Raw genomic sequence first — 22,877 nt, forward strand, 5'->3', positions numbered from 1 at the left:
CACTGCACCACTCCAATGCCCACACACATTGTCTCAAATGAACTAATCTTTCTAACTTTCTTTCTGACTTCGTATTGATTTTCTAATTTATCATTTGATACTGTGCTTAAAACGCTCTCACAGGTAAACATACCTTATTTGGATTGATGGCTGTGATAACCCAAACACACTGAGCATTGCTGTCATACTGGAAAGGAAAATTGGGGGATGTGAAAGTGCCACCCGGTCCTTGAAGATTAGATCCACATGTCTTTACTGCAAAAGAAAGAATCGGTGTTATATTCCAAATGAGGTCTTAATTACATTTTTGTTTGCATTCATCTCACATGTCTTAAAATGTTTAATGAGTTGCACAATTGGGCAAGGTGAAATTCAGATACTAATTGTGAAGATCCAATCATGGATTCATCAGGACTTACTCAAACAGTCCCTTATCTATCGAAGAAATGCTTTCACAATAAAACACATTTATTACACTGTCTATAAAAGCAATATCCACACATTTCCCCAACAATATTTTTTTTTTCAAAATATGCTCCTGCCTGAAGTGGATGGGGAGAACGAAAACAAAATATTTTGCATCAGTCAGAATGACTATAGCTGAAAAAAATGCAATATAAGTTTGTAGCAAAACCTTAGTTGGGCCACTTGGCACATTTTGAATAGAAAGAGATTCTAAAAAAAAAAAAAGAGTTATTCATATACTTCTATATATAATCCAAGCACTGCTAATTATAGGATTATGGCTATGTATACTCATGAATTCCAGAAGCTAGAGAAGATGAACAGAACTGAACAGAATAGAATACAATAACAGAGTTGGAAGGGACCTTGGAGGTCTTGTTCAAGCAAGTGACCCTATACCATTTCAGACAGATGGCTGTCCAATCTCTTCTTAAAAACCTCCAGTGATGGAGCACCCACAACTTCTGAAGACAAATTGTTCTCCCTATTAGGAAATTTCTCATTAGTTCTAGGTTGCTTTTCTCCTTGATTAATTTCCATCCATTAATTCGTGGCTTGTTTTCTGGTGCTTTGAAAAATATGTTGACCACCTTGTCTTTGTGGCACTCTACAAATATTGGAACACTGCTATCATGTCACCCCTAGTTCTTTATTTCATTAGACTAGACAAACCCAATTCCTGCAATGTTCTTCACACAGTATGTCTCAGCCTCCAGACTCCTAATCACTTTTGTTGTTCTTTTCTGCACTCTTTCAGAGTCTCTACATCTTTTTTTTTATAATATGGTGATCCTTCTTGCTTATAATTTGTATTCTAAGTAATTGTCTTATTAAGACTTTATAAAACAGTACTGGAACTTCATGTGATCTCAATTCTGTCCCTCTGTTAGTGCAATCTAAGATTGCATTGGCTTTTTTTTGACTGCTGTTACACACTGCTGGTTCATATTTAAGTGATTGTCCACTAATGAGAGAAGTGAGATATTGGAATCAGTAACCTAAATTATCCTTTCTAATTGATTGCATAAACCATCAAGATTCACTTATAAATATATACAGTGATGTCCTTGGTACTCAAACTAAAAGTGAAATAATTTCAGACCTCTCACTGCAATAAATAACTAAAAAGACTGTAATGGCATCCAATTAATGGCTTGAACTTAGGAACATATCCATGTGAGAATGATGCAACTGCTGTAAAAGTAGAAACTTAATCTGGAGAAGACCAAACAAATGGGAAAACCAGACATTGAAACCGGCTAAGTTTTTAATATGTCTTAATTATATGCTTTAAAATTCAAGGAGTCCCTGAGATTTTACTCTGCTAGTCATTGCTGACTATAGGTGGGAGTGCTCATCTCAATTTCACTGCCATTGAGCTAGTGCTGTCGGAAGACATTTCAGTGGTTATGTGGGCAGCATGATGTCATAAAGCTCTGTTACCTTCCCATCAAAGTGGTACCTATTTATCTACTTGTGTTTACATAGTTTCAAACTGCTAGGCTGGCAGGAGTTGGGCTGAAGATGGGAGTTCACCCATTTTGTGGGGTTTGGATCTCGAACCTGGACTGCCAGCTTTTCAGCCAATAAGCCCAGGGTCAGCATTCCAGCAACCCTCCATCCTACCCAATAACTCCAAGATGGACATCTTCTCAAAGGTTGCTTTTTATTTGGGTAGTAACTGGCACAACTAGGGAATCCCGAATCTGAAAGTTCTGGGCTTCCTTACAATAACTACAAACTACAAATCCATCCCCTGCACCCTCATCACATCACATGGCCCAAATCACCATTTGTCCCACTTTCCCAGGCTCAAATATGGCAGTGTGAGAGCATCTGATCTCAAAATGGCTTCCAAAGCTGACACCCAACATCTTAAGCACTGAGCCATTTAACATGCAAGGGATGTGGACTTTTGGTAAACACAGTAAGATTGTCAATAAACTAGTAAGAAAACAGTTAAAATTATATGCAGATAACCCTACTAACTACCATATGTTATTTCTGACATTTTAAAAAAGAAAACTATTCAAAAGTAGCTTACTACTGCCAGAGAACAGAAGGTGTTTTATGTTCATGCTTTGTGCTTAATGGTGCATGTAACTAACACCTTGAAGCCAATAAACTTCTTTAAAGAAAAATATTGAATAGAAACACAGATTTTAGAAATTTCATAGAACACCTTTGAACCATAATTTCATTCCAAATTCTACAGTGGAAACTCAGATATTCTTCTGAAAGATTTTTTTTTTATATGCATATGTGACAGCTGTTTCTATTTATAAAGCATTTAAGATATTTTATGAAGTAATATATTCAAAAGTCATGTCCCATAATCACTTTTGTCACTGCCATCTGCTAGATTATAGAGAAATGGCAGGTTTTAATTAAGGAAAAAATACATTGTATGAGTTCAGAGATTAAGCACCAAAAATATAATAATGAAACTCATGTTAGGGTAAACAGATACAGTTTTATATAAAACCTTAGCATAAATTATTCTGATTCTCTTGCATTAAATCAAATGTTTTAACATTTCTTTTTGTTAAAAAAAAGAGTGCAGAGGGAGTCAAAATACTGAAAGTATAATGGAGCAAAAGTGCAAAGACTCTTGCACAGGTATCGGGTGAGATAGATGAAAGATGGTGTTGATATTTCTAGCTAATTTTAGGGGAAAAATTTTAAGTAGTTATTCTGCAACATAATTAGACTGCATAAAAAACAAAACTACAAATGAGGCCCAGTGTTATGAACCAAAATGTTAGCATTTCCAAATAATTGTATGAAGCTACTTTCCTTCAGCCATTATTTTTTTTATATCTACTAGAGCAACAAAAATGATTAGGGGTCTGGAGGCTAAAACATATAAAGAACAATTGCAGGAATTGGGTATATCTAATGTAGTGGAAAGAAGGACTAGTAATAACATGACAGCAGTGTTCCAATATTTGAGGGGCTGCCACAAAGAAGAGGGAGTCAACCTATTTTCCAAAATACTAGAAGGAGAAGAAGTAATGGAGAAAACCAGCCTAGAACTAAGGAGAAATGTCCTGAAAGTAAGACCAATTAATTAGTAGAATGGCTTGTCTTCAGAAGTTGTTAGTGCCCCATCACTGGAGGTTTTTAAGAAGAGACAACTATTTGTCTGAAATGGAACAGGGTGTCCTACTTGAGCAGGTGGTCGGACTAGAGGATCTCAAATGTCCCTTCCAATTCTATTATTCTGTTCTGTTACTCTTCTTTGATTTTGCAGATTCATTCCTTATATGTTAAGGATAAATGCTCCAGTGGCATACCCTTAAATCCCTTAATAAAAAGCTTATTGAATAACACTTTGTTCTACTTTCAGGACTCCAATTAAACACATGTACACATTTTATAGTTGTCATCTACATTTTTGAAGCACAATAAATGTGAACTTTGATAACAGTTGTCATACACAGATACATTAGTGAAATAGATGGTTTTATTAATTCAGTTGCTTCAATTGCCCCATTGGGCATACCATCTTGATTTTTCTTTGACCATACCCTACAGAAACACCAGAACTAACTAAAAATAAATACAGAATAATTAAAAAGCTCAATATAATTGATTTATTAGATGAATGTGATAATAAGATAAATAAGAAACAGAATCTATCTTGTAAGAAACATCTAATCTTATAACAGAGAGCAGTTTGGTGTAGTGGTTAAGGCATCAGGCTAGAAAGCCAGAGAGCATGAATTCTAGTCCTGTCTTAGGTACAAAGTCAATGTGTCCCTCAGTCACGCTTGGTCCTAGGAAGAAGAAAGCAATGGTAAACAATTTCTGAAATCTTTTCAAGAAAAGTCCAGGGATTTGTTCAAACCATTCCCAGGAATCAAGACTGACTCAATGTTACATGCAAAAAGTCTAGGGATAATCACTTCTTGTTGTTTGGGAAAAAATGCAAACTTGAAGAACATGAGGAGCAATATATCCCCTGAACATGCAGTTCTCTGTACTGTAATTAATTATTCATTTCACATTCTTACAATGAAGGAAAATATTATTTTATAGGCTTTACTCTATAAGCGTCTACATATCATGTTATTGAAACTATAACAAGCAGACATCTTTTAAAAGTTTCTCTGGTAGCTGTTGCATGTAGAAAGCTTCAACCAATATGAATGCAAACCTTCTCTTCCAACTCTGTTATTCTATGCTATGCTATGCTATGCTATGCTATGCTATGCTATGCTGTGCTGTGCTGTGCTGTGCTGTGCTGTGCTGTGCTATTCAAACCTGCTTTAATTCAAGATTACTATTTTTCAAACTTGGCAATGTTAAGATATGTGGACTTCAACTTCCAGAAGTTGCCAGGTTTGAAAAGGCCTAATCTAGAGGATAATAATTTTGGTTCACTGAGTCCAAAAGAATTATCTTCTTATATTTGAAGATTTCAAGTTTCATTACCACAAGCATCACTACATCTAACCTCCTAATTGTAGATAGGAGGGAGTTGGCATTAATATATATTTTTTAATATCCAAAGTCACTGTATTACTTTTTTTTCGTACTTTTATGCCTTTGAACTGAAATGAACTCAAATGATGAATAACCGGGTTTTTGGCTTTTATGGTGAAAATTTGGAACATTAATTCATTTCTGTTGCTACCACTGCACTAATTTTGTTTTTTGTTCTCTTCTTAAGGATGCCCTGTTTGTGGAGAGATCAAGGCAAAAAAAAAAAAAAAAAAGAGGCAGTTTTTATATTTCCAGTGTTCACTTGCCAAATCTGAAGTAATCTCTGGAACTGAATATGTTTTTATACAGCCGAGAGAGGAAACTGCAAGAAGAATCAATAATAATCTGTTAACATTGCTTTCCTCCCCCTTTCGCTTGCAGAAAAGAATAAATCTCTATAAATAGAAGGGATGATTAATTTAACTTGCTATCTTTGGTACTTTATATATCACTAGCACTCTAAAACTTTTGTGGGGAAGAGAACATAATTTTGAATTCCTAAAACTGTGCAAGCTTTTTTTTAAAGATGAATTCCCTCCCCCACTTTTACATCTTTACTTTATAGAATTGGTGAATCCAACCAATTTCTTTGAACAACTTTCAAACTCTGCAGTAAATGAAAATTGAAATTAAATTAAATGTAATACATGTTCTGCACTTGTTATTTTATTTTTGCCCTATGTTTTAATATAGAATATGATATAATTCTGCAATATAGGGTTGATGGATGCTTCTGAAAGTGTTCATACTTTTTCAAGTTATATAGCATCATTTTCCTCTTGTCCTTCTTTTACACACTTTATTGTATGGTTATTGTTGTTTTCCCAGCAATTTGCATCTAGCAATCTAAAAAGGGAGATATTATTATGCAAACTCTCTTTCATCTACACATATCAAGTTTCAGAGTGGAACAGTTACGATCAAATTAATATATTTATCAATAAGTAAAATACCACAGTTTCAGTTTTTTGACAACTAGCACTCTTGGATATTAAAACATATGGGTACAACTTTAAGGAAATTAGAAAAGTAATTGTTCAAGTAAACTAATCAATACCTTAACAGCACAACCAGAAAATATCCTTGTTTCAATTCTGAAACTATAGTTTCTGCTTTTCTAAAAAAACGAAACAATTGTGTATTAGGTTGAATACCAAGGTCCAGTATAAATCAGATGATATAACTATAAATAAATAAGTTTGCACTGGACATTGATCACCCATTTACTTGGAAATGTGTTTCAACAGAGCTAAAGAATAATGTTCTTTTGAAAGTGTGTATAAGTTTATAAAATAAATACATATGCAAAAGTTTTACTAACAAACTTCCGTAATTGAATAAATCAACTTCAAAATAAATCATAATGTTTCTCAAAGGAGAGATAGACTTTAAACTCCATTATTGTGATCTAAGAAAAAGGAGAAACTGAAGCCAAGAAAATTTTAAAAGTGACCTTCATAGTCAATACATTTCTCTCAAGAATCAATGTTCTTCTATTGAGATAGCAAGCTGAAAATAATAAGTAGCACCTGTTTCTCCCAATTACTATTCAATGTAGTTGATTTCTTAAATATAATCTAAAATACTGAACAAATCATTAAGCGTATTTGGTTATTAACTCTTTGATGATCTAATATGGTGGTGAGAATTACTGCCCTGAAAACACTGCAATCTAATTTCTTCAAAAAAAAAAAAAAAAAAGGAATTAATCCATACTTTGTTTCAGCCAGAGGGGGGAAATGCATATCAGTTTCAGTGATTTCAGCAGTTTGCTTCAAAAATGGAGAAATTAATCCACTCTTTTCTGGTACTGTTTGTACTTTTATGGTGCCAGAGCAAGCAAGGAGAAACTTTTGGGGTTCAGGTTAGGTTAAAATGTTGTAGAAGAGAATGCTGAAAACTGTAAATTAGAAAGAGAATATCATGCCATTGAGTGGATATTTGAAACTCTTTTTCTTGCTTTCTTTCTCTCAGAATTGTGATTTGAATTCTTTAGAGTGAATGTTCATATATTTTCCATTTCATAGGTTATTTTGCTATCTGTTTTCAGCAAGCATGATCAAAATAGATTCTGAATGCCACAAAACTTCAAAAACATTGCCCCATTTTTGTAGGTTTGTCTTAAGAGATTTAAGAGTCTTTGACATTTATTGTTTGACTTTTGAAGTCATTTTTCCCCCAATATGGGAAAATTCAACATTATAAAGCCCAGAACAGAACTGGTTTAACCCATCACCATATATGGGTTAAATGAAAACTGCTAATGCTCAAATCTCAGAACTCACCACTTACTTTCCAATAATGAGTAGATAGAGATTAGTTTGAAAGTTGGTATATTCTTTCTCAAGGCTTGTAATAGGAAAAAAAAATTCTTGTAATGTTACTTTCTACTAACAGTCTGCAAAACCTATTGTTAGCAAGATACTTAAAACGTTGGGTCAATCTGTTCTTCAAGTAGAATTAAAATTTTGTATGGCCAAAGGCTTCAGTTACTCTTAGATAAACCAAGTAATACATAACTTTATACACCACTAATCAAATTTCAGTAATGTTCATATATAATAAAAATTGTTCTATTTAGCTTTCCTGGTATTCTCATTCATCTTTGAGAATATATGTATGTATATATTCTCTCTATGAGTACAAATATCATCCTATCATTTTAGTATATCAACCATCTTTGTAAGCATCATTCACTCATACTCCAGAATGCCATATATAATCATTTGTAGAAACAATAAATCAATATCCAGTCCTATAAAAAGTAAAGAGCTCACACAAAACATTCTTACAAAATTAGAACATATGAGACTTAATAGAAGGTTTTTAAAAATATCTGTAATCATGGCCTATAACTGCCAGTTGGGTGCTATGAAAGAAGCAATAATACAGCAGGATGTGTTATCAAATGATAAACTAAAATCAAGCATACAGCTGAAATATTCTGTATTTATAATAAAATAGTGCTTCAGAATATTAACTGCTACCACTCTTTTAAAATTTGTTTTTATATCATTTTAAAAGTAACTGATGAGCACTGTATTATACAGCCATAATTTTTTACTAGAACGGATTTATTGAACATACAAAAACGAATTGTGTTAAGGAACACAGCATGTTTCTAATAAACCTGCAAGGTTTTAACACAGGAAAATAAAATCCTGTTTCTGCATAAATAGAAGTCAATACCATGGAAAATTGTATTTTAAGAACACTATCTTTTTATTAGGAAAAAAAACAGGATATGTTTCACACAAGAACATGCTTCTATTTTTTGTATATGTTCTTGGTGTTGTTATTTGAAAAATATTCTAACAGTTATATTTCTTAGATTTTTTAAAAAAATAGGTAGATAGCTGCTAATTATCATAAGTATTATTGATTTATATACAGTAAGTGAATCAATACAGTATGATTTTTATGTTAAGTTAAATCTTAAAATGAACGTTTAAAGAGGACCATATTATGAAGGTCTCTGCATTGCACAAAATATAAATTTGTGTATGCAGGTTAAACAAAGATTCACTGGTTTTCTTTTAAGATCAATCCTGCTGTTTTTTTTTTAATAAAAGGAAGAAGTTTTTTTATAACAAAATAAGTGGGGTATATTCTCCAGCATACCATAAAAGCAAAAATTTATTTTTTTACTGGAATTTTTAAAAGAATATATATTTCTGAAAAAGTATGTCCAAGAATGTCCATTTAGTCACTGTAAATGTGAACAGCAATAGCATTTAGACTTATATACTGCTTCATAGTACTTTACAGTATTCTCTGAACTCACATGAGTCAGCATATTACCCTCCAAAATCTGGGTCCTTATTTTACCGACCTCAGAAGGTTGGAAGGCTGTGTCAACCTTGAGCTGGTCAGGATCGAACTCCTGGCAGTGGGCAGAGTTAACCTGCAAGATTGCTTTCTAACCACTGCACCACCGCGACTCCCTGATTAAGGTAGGAATGGGAAATAAATCAATGTTTGGAAATGAGATATTATGCATTGACTGTATCCCAACTTTGGAAAGCAGAAGGGATTGAAGTAATTCTAGAATTAAATCTGAAGTTAAACCTTTTTTTTCCACAGCCTCCCTTATAGCTATAGAGTCTCTTCACTAAAGAAGATATGTGATGGTATTTACTTAACTATATGACCTAGCTAAGAAAACCTACTAACCATCTTGCAAAATTCCTTATACCTAGAAGACATGAGCAATACAAATGAAACAAAAATGGAACAAATCCTCTATTTTTGTTTTGTTTGGGCAAAATCAAACCATAATATTTGAAGTTGTGAAGATACTTTGACCACTCAAAAGTACAGAAGGATTTATTTCAACTATAATTTCGTAGGAGTGCTTTCATAAACTGGGATATGTGTCAGAAAATTCAAGATGGTATCCCCTTTCACTTTTAATCATCCTCTCAATGCCCCAGCTTTAAAGATATCCTTCTTATTGCAAGATGAAACAAGTGCAGAAAACTGGCATGAAAGAATACAGATTTTCATATTTTACCTTTGCACACTGGTCTGTGATCACTCCATGCGGCAAAAACTTCTGCTATCCTTTGGCAGGTTATGCTTTTTGCCCCCTGGAGCACATAGTCTTCATCACAAGAAAACTGCACTGTTGACTCCAAGCTAAAATTGAACACAAGCAGATTAATATGTACTATATTTTTCAAAAAATATTTGTAGGTTTTTAATAATCTCTTATTACATTTATTCAATAAGTATTCCCTTTAAGGTACAAGTTAGTTCTGGTTTGTCTTAAAAATAGAATTCTTTATTGGCCAAGTGTGATTGTACACACAAAAATATTGTCTTTGGTGCATATGCACCAAAAGGAAGGCATGTCTAAAAACAAATAAAGGTATGTGAAATTTGTTTCATTTTTTCCCTTTTCTGTAATTATGGTTAGTGTTACATATTCAAATGGATTCATTTCAACATTCTCTTTTTCTGTCATTGTTTAATTTACTTAATGAGAAATTAAAAACATGTTCCTCTTTTAATCTGTATGTTTAGTTTAGTTTATTGTCATTGCACCTCATTCAACAAAATCAAACACCATCTTCAGTGCACATCATGACCATGACCATGAAACTAAACACAAACACACATCCTTCACTCTTCACACATTGAACTGAAAATCCCCAACACCACACCAATACTGCACTATACAGCAGAATTCAAAAGAGCTACTGCCCTGGGATAGAAGCTGTTTTTTGGCCTATTTGTCCTTGTTTTTATTATTCTGTACCATCTGCCAGATAGTACTAGTTCAAAAAAAGGGTTTCCAGGATGAGATGGATCTTTGAGAATGTTTTGAACTTTCTTAAGGCAGCAGGAGCTATAAAGCCCTTCCAAAGAGGGGACAGAGCAACCAATGATCTTCTGGGCAGTGATGTTAACCCTCTGGAGTGCTTTCCTATCTGCCACTGTGCAATTGGCAAACCATACAGAGGTGCAGTATGTTAAAATGCTCTCTATGGTGCAGCGGTAGAAGGTCACCAGCAGTATTTCATTCATTTGTTGTTTTTTGAGAAGTTTCAAGTAGTATAATATCTGCTGGGCCCTTTTGATCAGAACTGCAATGTGAGCACCCCAGGTCAGGTCCTCTTTTATGGTAACACCCAGAAACTTAAAACTGGCCACTTGTTCCACTTGGTCTCCATTGATAAGCAAGGGATGTCTGGTCTATTCCTTCTATAGTTGTCATGCCCCTGGTGGAAACTGACTCTGAGGAAGAGGAGGAACAGCCAACAGGGAGTGGGAGTGTGGCTCCAGAGGTGGTGGAGGAGGCTGGGGAAGAGCAGAGGCCGGATGAGCAATCAGAAGAGGATCCAGGCCCATCCCCTATCCATCCCAGGGCACACAGAGAGGAGACGATCAGGGAAAAGCGAGGTCTACTCAGGAGGAGATTACCACGATCCTCCTCATGGCTTGCAGCTGGGAGCTGTGTATATAAGTTTGTAACTGCATAGTCAGAATTGCTGGAGTCAAAGTTTAGTGTTTCATTTGAAAGAGGTTTATCTTTGTTGGCGTTCTTCCATGGACTCTTCTCAGTTATCTTCCTGGAGTGTATGATTAATTATCTTGGCTTGCTTCGGAACTCTCGTCAATGCGGTTTGTTTTGGTTTCCTTTTGCCTCATTATTTACTTTTGTAACTTTAAACTGTGCCTAATAAAGCAGTGAAGTTAAGTTGAAGGCATTACCAGACTTTAATGTATGTTTTGGGTTTGGGCTTATTTTGAGACACTACAGGTCATCACAATAGTCCACTATAAGCTCCTTGGTCTATTGGTGTTGAGGACCAAGTTATTGTCTCCACACCACAAAAACAACCGCTCCACCTCATCTCGATAGGCAGACTCATCCCCTCTGGAGATGAGTTCCACCACTGTTGCTGTTCATAAACAATTTTATGTTATCTAAAAGTTATCTCATTTTTTAAATGTGAGAACAGATAGATTTATGATGCTCATTCAATTATGGTAACCTTTTAATTAAGTGTACTTAAAGGTCTCATATTAATAAATACAGCTTGTCTGTGACTATAGCATTACTTCATACTGATCTGATGGGACTGTAACACAAGGTGGAAATGTGAAGGTCTCACAGACTGATCTTCCATTAATATCAGACTGATCCATGTGCTGGGTCTTTGCAGATATTTAGAGACACCTCATAAAACAAAACCATGACAAAATGTTTTTGAGCAGTTTCCCGGATAATAACTTACATTGGCTTGTTTACTTCCTGAAATTATAATAATCCTTGTGCTTTGACAGAATGAAATATATATTTAGAATTAACCTGAAAGCGTATTACTATATTACCCTATTTAAAGATATAAATAAGCCACTGATATTGCCATCTTATACTAATCTATACAGGAAGAAGTGCTAATATAAACTAAACTTGCTTCCCAATGTGGATGCCTAAATTAGATGATTTGGAAGAAACAGCCATGAACAAAAATACATAAAATCTGAAAAATTTACACTGTGACAAATTAATTCCTTTGATTAACATTTCTTTCCAGATGAATAAGTTGAGATCTTGTATTTTCAAAAGCTGTTTCAATCTAAAGCTATATTTCTTGATGGAGCTACATATACATGCATGCTACATAACCATTAATGCTAAAATGAATGACCTTCAATTGCTATACCCAATATGGCTAGTCTGACTTACAACCAACCATTTAGTGACAGTTACAATGTTACAGTGGCACTAAAAAAAGTGACTTATGATCAATCCTCACACTTACAACCATCTCAGCTAGTTACATGATCCATTTCAGCATAGTCACATGTAGGCAATTGGCAACAGAATATATTTAAAATGACTGTAGCATCATTGTAAATACAATTGTAAATACAATTGTGACCTTTCAAGTCAACTTTTGACAAGCAAAACCATTGGGAGAAAGTTGGATTTGCTTAAATACTACACGATTTAACACGGCAGTGATTAGCTTAATCACGGTGGTAAAAAAGTTCATAACATTGGGCATAACTCACTTTGTTTAGCAACATAAATTCTGGTCTCAGAATGTGGTAAAAAGTCAAGGACTTCCTGTAGAGCAACATATATTTAAATGCCTGCATAGATGACAACTTAAGTACAACATTCATGATCATGTTCAAATTCATCTTTGGAGTGGAATAAATCAGACTAATTTTAAAGGTAACACTCTAATGCAGGAGTGGGCATCTATGACCCCTTTATGACTTGTGGACTTCAACTTAGAGAATCCCTAAGTCAATTCACCCCATGTGAAGTTTTAGTTAGTAAATATTACCTAAAGTCTGAGCCTATTCGTTTTCCATTCTCAGGTTCTCCAGGATCTGGACACAAATTTGATGCCTGTTTGATCCCTCCTTCATTTACTGAAAAATAAAAACAACATAGACAGCTAGGAATTATTTTAAAATATCAAAGAAAAAAGATGTAGGTTATTGTTGCAGTTTCTCCCTGCTACCTTAATGAGCTAGATTTTTTTTAGTACACAATTTTTACAATGGGAAAGAAAAGCCAAATGCAAGTTTGTCTTTGTTATTTCTTTGAATACCAAAAAGCTAAACTTTGGTCCTAAACTTTAATTTCCATCATTTATTATGAAACAGCTGGTATTATTAGATACCTAATAGCAATAGCATTTAGACTTATGATTTACAGCATAATATTTATTTTTTACTACTGGTTCTGTGGGCGTGGCTTGTGGGCATGGAAGGGGAAGGATACTGTAAAATCTCCATTCCCTCCCCACTCCTGGGGGGAAGGTTATTGTAAAATCCCTTTCCCTCCCCTCCCCACAAACCTGCTTTCCAGCTCCTTTCTCCTGTGCAGGGCAACAAAAGGAGACCTAGTCAATCAGCTGGAACTCAGAAAGCAAATAATAGATGGGGGCAGGGCCAGTCAGAGGTGGTATTTGCCAGTTCTCCTAACCACTCAAAATTTCTGCTACCAGTTCTCTAGAACTGGTCAGAACCTGCTGAATGCCACCTCTGATATTGCCCCAACATTCTGGATCCTCATTTTACTAACTCGGAAGGATGGAAAGCTGAGTCAACCTTGAGCCAATGAGACTCAAACTGCTGAATTGCTGGCAGCCAGTAATCAGCAGAAGTAGCCTGCAGTACTGCATTCTAACTACTGTGCCACCATGGCTAATAGATGATAAAACATTACAAATCTCCTAGATTCTGATATTAGGAATAAAAAATCGGACATATTATTGGTATCCAACTTTATAGGAGTATTAGTTTGCTTCATGTTCAACAATGTGGTTTTCCTTAGGCCAAATGCTGTGCCCAGTGTTCTAAAAGCAATTTTGAGAACAGTTGTTTTATGTCGGATGTTTTCAGTTCTAAATGCTTATATTCTGCCAATGCTATGTTGAAGAAAAACTCTTAACTGGTGGCATAATTTCTGATAATATTCTTATTTTAATATTTACTTTTTATAATGTATTATTATAATGTATAAAATGTTTATCCTTTCTTAATGATTGTTTTTATTATCTCATTGTTTTAGTCAATTGCTATACGCCACTGCCCAGTTTTGCTTTGTGCGAGATGGGCAGCCAGAGAAATGTGATTAATAAATAAATAAAATAATACACAGCCCATTTATTTAAAATAATATTAGCAGGGAACATTTTCTCAAATACACAATTTTTTTATAATACAATTTGGTTTTTTGTAACTTCATGGACAAGTCCATGCATTTGTCTTGGATATAGTACAGGCTGCTTTCCTATTTTCTTCTGAGAAGTTTATTAACTGCCGAGCTCTGGTTTTCTCTGGTTATCTTCCATCCAATTATTAATTGGACTCTCTCTCCCTCTCCCTCCCTCCCTCCCTCCCTCCCTTTCTCCCTCTGTCACTCCCCACTCATTTGGTTTAGATGCCTCATGGCAGTGGGAACTTTTGAAGAACTGCACAACTCATTACACTTCAATGCTACCCAAGAAAGAATGAGGTGGCAAATGGTAAGGGTATCGTTCTGTTCAGATACACATTACTTCCAAGTAATTTCATCATTTTAAGATTATTTCTGCATATGCTGAACAAGGGCTATGAAGTTTTTTTTCTTTGTTTTCTTTGTTTTCTTTTCTTTTCTTTTTTTCTTTCATTTCCTCTTTCTACCAGCCCTGGAACTATTTCACACACACCCGCTCGGCACTTTCAGGGCTGCCACACCGAAGTGAGTCAAGCTTGGAGTTTTTATTCCATTGGGTGTGTTACTTGGAACCCTGACACTTTCCTTTTCGATGATAGATAGATAGATAGATAGATAGATAGATAGATAGATAGATAGATAGATAGATAGATAGATAGATAGACAGAGATATTAGAGATAATCACTGAAAGTCAAAACCATTGTGATTGATAAACAGCATGTATGTATGTATGTGAATATTATATAGATATACACACATACACAATTTATCAATCATAATGATGCCGATTCTCACTTTCTCTCTCTCTCTCTCTCTCTGTCTGTCTGTCTGTCTCTGTCTCTGTCTCTGTCTGTCTCTGTCTCTCTGTCTCTGTCTGTCAGAGAGAGACAGAGAGATAGACAGAGAGAGAGATAATTTATCAATCACAATGGTGTTGATTCTCACTGACTGCATAGATTTTCCCGCCTGGACTGTCTGTTCCCAGGCTGGTTCTTCAGATCCTTCAATGGTGCACTAATGATTAATTAACTTATACTTTACACTTACAAAACACTATGGCTATTTCTCTCTTATTCTGAAATAAAATCAGAGATATCACTATGGAGCAAATCTATTTTATAATTTATAATTCAGTCAATGACAAGAGTAAATTGTGTTTATATCTATATCTATAAAATATTGCTGGGAAAACAAAAAGCTTATGATGTAACTTTTTGATCACATAGGTGACAAGTTACTAGGACCAAATTAAGATCTAACAAATAGTGATCCAATAAGGTATGATATACTGGGAAAAGATAGCATTATACATATGTACTCTCAAATTCCATTGACCAATTGTGCATTTCCCCCTCAATGTCTGAATTATGGATGAGATTCTTAGGGTGTAATGTCTTTGAGCCAAAGAGTCCAAGAGAGAAGGATTGTAATGGTAGCTTAGAAGTTCAAGTATAATGGAGAATGATGATTAACTAAACAGTTAGTATTAAGGTACATGAAGATGAAAGGAAATGATATAAAGCTTTTTGTTTGTTTCCAATTTGGAGTGAGAACATTATGGCTAAGGTTGAGATTACTTTTGATCCAGAAAGATAAATAATATAAACATTTTAACATTATGAATTGTTATTTTGGCTCATCTTTGAAATTGCAGAACCTTTCATTTTGCAAGTCTGACCATAAATGAGAATAAATATCATTTTTGTCCATTTTATCCAATTTGTATTAAATTAGTCTCAGTAATCATTTATTAAGAATTTAAACAAACTTCTACCCTGTTTAGCATTTTATGGTTTAGGATTTCAGCATCGCTGTGCTGTAGGTCTGAGTCTGGGTGTTTCCTTTGAAAATAACTTTGAGAACAGAGAAATTGCAACAGACAAATAAGGAGTATTTTGAATCTTCCCTGCATTACTACAAGAACTGTAGATGATCCCATGCAATTGTACCTTTTTGAAAACAGAATTGGATGGCTTATACCTATACTGTAACAATGTAGTAATAAAATAATATTTTCTATAATTTATCTATTATCTTGCACACACAAACAAACAAATATACTCACCTCCTTACCCCCAAAAATCTAATGTACAATAGGACAAACAGGTGGTGCACAAAACTTTACAATCTTCAGTGTGCTCTTGTTCCATTCTATTCTATTCTATTTTATTCTATTCTGTTCTGTTCTGTTCTATTCTATTATATTCTATTCATCCAACATTTTCAAATCTGGGTTGTATTTAAAAAGTGGAAATTAAACTTCTTAATTTTGGAAAACAAATCCAAAATGCCTGAATATTTTCCCTAACTTTTAAAAACTCAAATATTTCACTTTTTTTTTTATCTGGTATTTATATGCATTTATATATGTTATTTATATCGATTGCTATGTCATACCGACAACATTTCTATACTAATAACTCTATTATCTTTTATATATATCAAAGTATCTATTGTGTTGTAGCACAGAATTATACACATTGTGAAAGTATTGCAGAAATTATTTTTATCATTTATTCAATTACTTTTCATCCTTTGATAATATGTATTCATAGTCTTTGTATTATATACAGTAATTCCATAGATTGACTGCTTGGCTCACTTTTTAAGTATCAATTTTCCAAATAGCTAATATAAAATTGGACAGGCTTGTCTATGAATTGCCAATCTTTACCGCATTTAATTCAGGCACAGTGAAGAATATTGAGGATTATATTTTGCTTGTATTGTTAAATTTATGGATTAACTTTCTTCAATGAAATTTCAGAAACATTCTTAAAATAAAGGCCAATGCTTCCTTTAACATTTAAAATACTAGTTTGGTCTTTTATATTCTTCTAGATTTAAGTTTTAGGCCCTAGAATGTTACTAGAAAGAAAATTGCATGGTTTTTAAGGGCTCATCAATGAGTGGATAATGTCATAATCTAGATAAATGCTGGGGGACTTCACTGTATGTTCTTATTCTCCAGTTGTGGTAGAAGAAAGAAGATATTTTGATATAATACTTTCTGATTTGTGAAACTTTCTGTTTAATATTATTATTACTGGACATTCTTTTGTTAGCCCCAGAAAGAATTAGAATGTACATGCTCCATTTCATGCCTGCTTTGTTTCATTGTTTGCTTCCTTCTAATTTATCCCATTATTGAATGTTTAGAAGCAAATTAAAATGTAAATAACAAAAATGGAAGCATGATGTCCTTTTAGAAATGTTTCTTTTAAGATATTCTCCTTGTCCACAGAGGGCTAGGGAAAATATTTTGCTTCTTGTTGTACTTTATGAAATTGAGATTGTGCAACATAATATGCTCAGCTGATCAAAATCGAGAAAACTGTCACACTTTGGTGATGGGTTAGGTTTCTTTTTCTAGTAAAATAATTTAAAATTAAAGGTAAAGTGACTTCCTCTTCGGCTCCTACATTTGCTCTGAAAATTGATTGCTCCTAATGGAAGAGGAATAATAATAACAACAATGATAAAAATATATTATGTAGATATTATAATGATTGAAAGACAAAACTATTTTTAAAGAATAGGGTAAATATTAAGATCAGAGCACAGACAAAAAAGAAATATTTTTGCTTTCTGATTAACATTTCTGTTTACTCATTTTTTTATATGCATTTGTTTGATAATTTTGTTAATTAAAGGCTTTGGAGAGATAGCCAAAATTTCAAGAGATATATTCCCTGATTTTAATTCATTGATCAAATATATCTTTGAAGTTTTCTTTCTTTTCTTGCTTCTCCTGGTGATTGTTGAAATAGCATAAATATGCAAGCATAGAAATAAGACTCTCTGACTTTATTTCCTGCTCATACATCTGCTGTTCCTTATTACCATTATTTTGGCTATATTCAATTGAATTAATTAGGTTTAAATATGTCCTTGTGTGAAAACTAGTGTTATTGATACTATGTGTCAATATCATTTGCATTTTAATTCCAGTTTTTTTCCCATTGTCTAATTTTGATCCTTTTTATCTTTCCTCCTTCCTTATACTTTTACCTTAATGTTTTTGATCAACAAAAATATGACATTAGTGTGAATGTACAATTAGGATAGACCATTAGTGGATTGCTGAACAGTTTGCAGGAAGAAGGCTTATGCCAATGATATTAATTTGATTTGATACATCTGAAATTTTGAGATAGACTTCCTGTAAATATTTAGAAACTTTTAATATGGAAACTTAGGGCTAACAATAGTTTTTAAACCTTCTTGGAGTTAATGAACCCTTGACATATCTAGTTAAAAATAGAAAACAAATGACTGTTTCATAAGCATTAAACAGAATATCATACATACATCGAAATATTATCCTTTACTAAAAATAAGGTTGTACACTATGTATTACAAAATAATTGTGGCTGCCTATGTTCAATTGGTTGAAAATACAGGTTTCTTGTCTGCATGGTTGCTACATTTTAATCAAGACCCACTTATCCATTAAATACAGTAAGTATTTAGCATTAAGTCAGGAACTGTGATAAGAGTAGTAGTGTAGCAACATCAGAGTTAAACGTTAGTAGCAATGAGAGCAAATGAAAATGTTAGTCACATTAAAAGAACCTTAGTAGCAGCATTATAAGAAATAATATGTAAACTAATCAAACACATTGCATATTAATTTTCCAAGAAAAAAAAAAAGCAGTAGTACATTACCTTCACTTCATGCTTAAAAATGATTCATCCACCTCTTTCAATATAAAAGCAACTGAGTTTCACATTTATTTATCCCCTATTGCATTCTTATGCAAAAAACAGGAGGGAACAGATCTCCTATACTCAGCATAACAAATTCATTTTCCAATATTTTTCTACTTTATTTTTCTTAACTGCATCTTTTTGCTCTCTCTTTCTTTTTCCCTCCTCGCTGTCCCTTTTCTCCAAGTTATCTTATTCTACCTCTCTTTCTCTCTCTCTCCTCTAACTTTTGTGGGTATGGGTGTCTATGCATGTAACTTTGAATCAATGTTGACTCTTAGCAATTGTCTGAACAATTCTTTTGACAAGATCCCTGAAATGGCTTGCCATGGCCTCAACTGCCATTGAGAATGACTAGTCCATGGTGACTCATCTGAATTTGTGCCTAAGATTGGACTAGAAGCCATAATCTCCTGGTTTCTAGCCTGATGCCTTCACCAGTACATTAAACGATCTATATATCATGTGCATCAGTATCAAATGTATCTACCTCTAGATAACAACCTTCTTTGAAAATCAAATTAGTATAAAATACATGAAAGTATAAACTAAAGTTAAGTGTGTCTGAGAAAGCACTTCACCGAATGGGGTTAGCTCATCCACTCACTCCAGTAGAAAGGGCATGCTGTGGACTCATTGGCTAAGTAACTTCAGCTAGCAGGAACCAGGAGAAGAGCCTTTTTCTGCTGTGGCTTTAATCTTCTGGAATATCATGTCCTTCAAAGGTGAGATTTGCCCTCACTCTCTTTGTCTTCCAGAAGGGCCTTAAAACCTGGTTTGGCCGATTAGCTTGGGATCCCAACTGCAGTCCCCCTTGCAGGAGATGGTTAGTAGATGAGAAGAAGATCCCACCTCCATCCCATTGATAAACTGGTTCCTGTTTGACTCAAATTTTGTTAACATATAATGCTCTTCTTTTTTTAATGTTTTAATGTTTTATATTACTCTTCTCATGATGTTGTAAGCCACCCAGAGTCAATAGACAATGGCATGACCAACATATAATTTTAAAAATAACAATAATTTAAAAGGTTAGAAATACTACCTTCATTGGAAATATTAGCACTTTTCATGCATGAACTTGAAAATCTAAGCCCCCCACTTAAGGAATCTTAATCAATATTGATATTTGAATGATGCAATATGTATCTGTTTTATAGTTGGAGTGCAATATTTTGAATTGCATGTATTCTAATGCTGAAGTTTAGGGGGTGGGAAGGTTTTGTGTAAAACAAAACAAGTGGAAGATTAATTCCACTTTGTGAAACTGAATAGGCTTGTGGATGCACAATATTTAATAATATTAAATATTAAATATTAAATACAATATTTAATAACCATTAAATATTATTTTGAAGCTTGTGATAGAAAGTTCTCATTAACTTAAATATGGGATATGAATTCCAATACAATCATTATGTATGGAAATAACCCCCTAAAATTCACAGATAAAACAAAATTCATTCTTTGAGGCAATATATTTTATGCATATAGAGAGTATCTAAATGCTTTGAAAGTAGTTCCACCCTGAAAAATGACTGTAATAATTATACACTTTTACCAATACCTCTGCTCTTTTAAAACTTTTCTGACTTCATATAATGTATAAATGGTATTAATTTCTTAATGTTGTATATTCAGCAGAAGCTAAGTTAAAAATATTGTTCATCTCCATTTCAGATACTCTTATCAAAAATAGGCATGTAGATTTTACTTGCATGTTGTCTCTAAGTAGATCAAAGAATAGAATATGTTAAGAAATTGAAGAGCTGCTCTCCCCTTTTACATCCACCGAGCTCACCATAACAGGAAGGCAGATAGGTTATGGGTCCAATATATTAGGGATATACATCTGATGGGAACATGATAAAGGCGCCTTCGGAGTAGTGGACCCTTCTCTATGGAAAACCATTTTCCCTGAAGTTCCACTGGCCTCCACCATGTTCCTTTTTTCCAAAGGCCCTGAAGATGTGGACTGGAGACCATGAATGGAGACGAAACTGATCAAGTGATTGATTTGATTGTGTTGCTGCTGTTATGTGTAGGATGGAGTTTCATTGGTTTTTATGTTATGGATTTTAATGTTTGAGCTGCTTGGAGTCACCAGTGTTGGACAGCCATATAATCTGTTTAATATATAATACAATTTCCCTCCAGGGAAAGATTAAAAGCAAACAAGGTCAAGGCAGAAGAAGAACATCATGGCTTTAAAATCTAAGGGACTGGTTTGGACAAAACTCAGCAGCACTTTTTCATGCAGCTGTTGATAAAAATAGGATCACCAAGATGATCTCCAATATCCGATGATGGATATGGCACAAGAAGAAGAATATAATACAATAAATTGCTCTGAACAAGCTCTTTTTTAATATTATTGAAATTAAATGTCACAATGCCCAGACTAACTTAGTTGATTCAAGTCACTTCAGACATGGATGGCACTATATGTGATATTTTTAGGATGAAGGCCAATAGATACAGGCATTTTACGGTAGATCAGGAGAGGTCCAAATATATGGTGGGACACGTGGATCAGGATAAGCAATGTTTGAGAAGTCAGCTCAACCTCTGTACCTTCTAAATGTCAGAAGGAGTTATTTGATTTTTAATGACATATTTTTTATTTTATTTGTATTGCCCAAGATCATAAAATTCTGAGGTCAGAATTTGTCACAAAATTATTTGGTACTGTTCCATAATTGAAAAGGGGCTATTCAGAATTTTTCTAGCTGTTTCTTTCCTTTTGAAGAGTGGAAATGGGAGGAAAAGTCTCATAGAAGTTTAACATCACTTGACCCCTTCCTCAAGTGTGAGATTATAAATTGTCATGTGACTACTGACTATCCTATGTGTTTTTCCAAAGCTACTCCCCCCCCCCCCAATAAATAAAATCTTACGGTAAGTGAAGATGTCAACCACTTCACTATGCAGAATCTGATGCAGGTCAATTCAACTGCAACCCCAATTATAGAAGTGTAGGAATCTAAGTCATACCTAATATCCAATAAAATCTGGAGCCAAGTTTTATCCTAACAGAGATGTGTAGCACTTCAAAATGTTTTAGAAAAAGTATGAGCACACAATTAAACATCTATTAGTGATCTCGTAAAACACCATGTCTTTTCCTGAGATTGCCACAGGCCTGAGATTGCCACAGGCCTTTGCAGAAAATGAAGTTCTGCTACTAAAATAATAACTATAAAGTGCCTGGAAAACATACTATATTGAAATAATCTGTTAAACAATAGAACTAGCATTGATGATGTTACCTAGTTTGGGTAATGAAATATCTTGAAGAAAATAACAAAGCTAAGAGAGAGCCAACGACCCCTCATTTCAACCCTGAGCTACAAATATTCTCCTTTATCGGTATTCCAAACCTGGGTTGCAGAAATCTGAAGGACAACCAGGTAATAACACATGTAGAGAAAATTCAAAATTTTGATGTGACCTAGTTTTGTCTGAAGCCCTTATCTAGTAGCAGATGTCTTCTATTCTCCACAAACTCTAGTTTTTGCATAAATGGTAAAATATTACTGTACAATTATACAGATCAATTTCCTTCAGGTTCCAAGATTCAAGAAGACTTAGTCTCTCAGTTCAGTTTTTCTTCTCCAACCGCAAAGTAGTGTACACTATCCATTTATTTTAGGTATCCTTTTCCCTTATCTTCTTTAGAGAGGGAATAACTGAGCTTGTTAGCCTTCTAATACCAACATTTCATGTCATTGTATAATCATTACATCAACCAAAGGGAAACTAAGAAAATACTGGAAAAAAATTGGACTGGATTTTTAAAAAGTTAGAGTTTAATATTTAGGTAGACTGAAAAACCTGGAGAAAAAAAGTCTAAAGTAAGCAGAGCATGCTTCAACATGGGCTTGGAGGTGTATTTTATTCTTTCTAATTTTTCATCATTTATTCTTCAAATCAGACAATGGAACCCATTGGCAACCTTGGGTGGGGGCGAGAGATCATATGACATCCTGTTCAAAATCATTTTTCTATTACTTTCTGCCAGCC

At 34.0% G+C, this 22,877-nt stretch overlaps 1 protein-coding gene across 1 annotated transcript in view; it reads right to left on the reverse strand.

Moving 5' to 3' along the window:
• Nucleotides 1-22,877, reverse strand: part of CSMD3 (CUB and Sushi multiple domains 3) — a 618,612-nt gene that overhangs the window by 298,206 nt on the left and 297,529 nt on the right. The window contains exons 8-10 of the mRNA XM_087962106.1: nucleotides 12,762-12,849; nucleotides 9,467-9,591; nucleotides 134-255 (exon numbers count right to left, since the gene is read on the reverse strand). Of these exons, the coding sequence (XP_087818232.1) occupies nucleotides 134-255; nucleotides 9,467-9,591; nucleotides 12,762-12,849 (335 nt within the window). The remainder of the gene's footprint in view (nucleotides 1-133; nucleotides 256-9,466; nucleotides 9,592-12,761; nucleotides 12,850-22,877) is intronic.

This window comes from Notechis scutatus, chromosome 3 (assembly GCF_049901735.1).
Source record: "Notechis scutatus isolate UNSWTSFEM ecotype Mainland chromosome 3, rNotScu1.2, whole genome shotgun sequence".
In the NCBI taxonomy this organism is placed as follows: Eukaryota; Metazoa; Chordata; class Lepidosauria; order Squamata; family Elapidae; genus Notechis; species Notechis scutatus.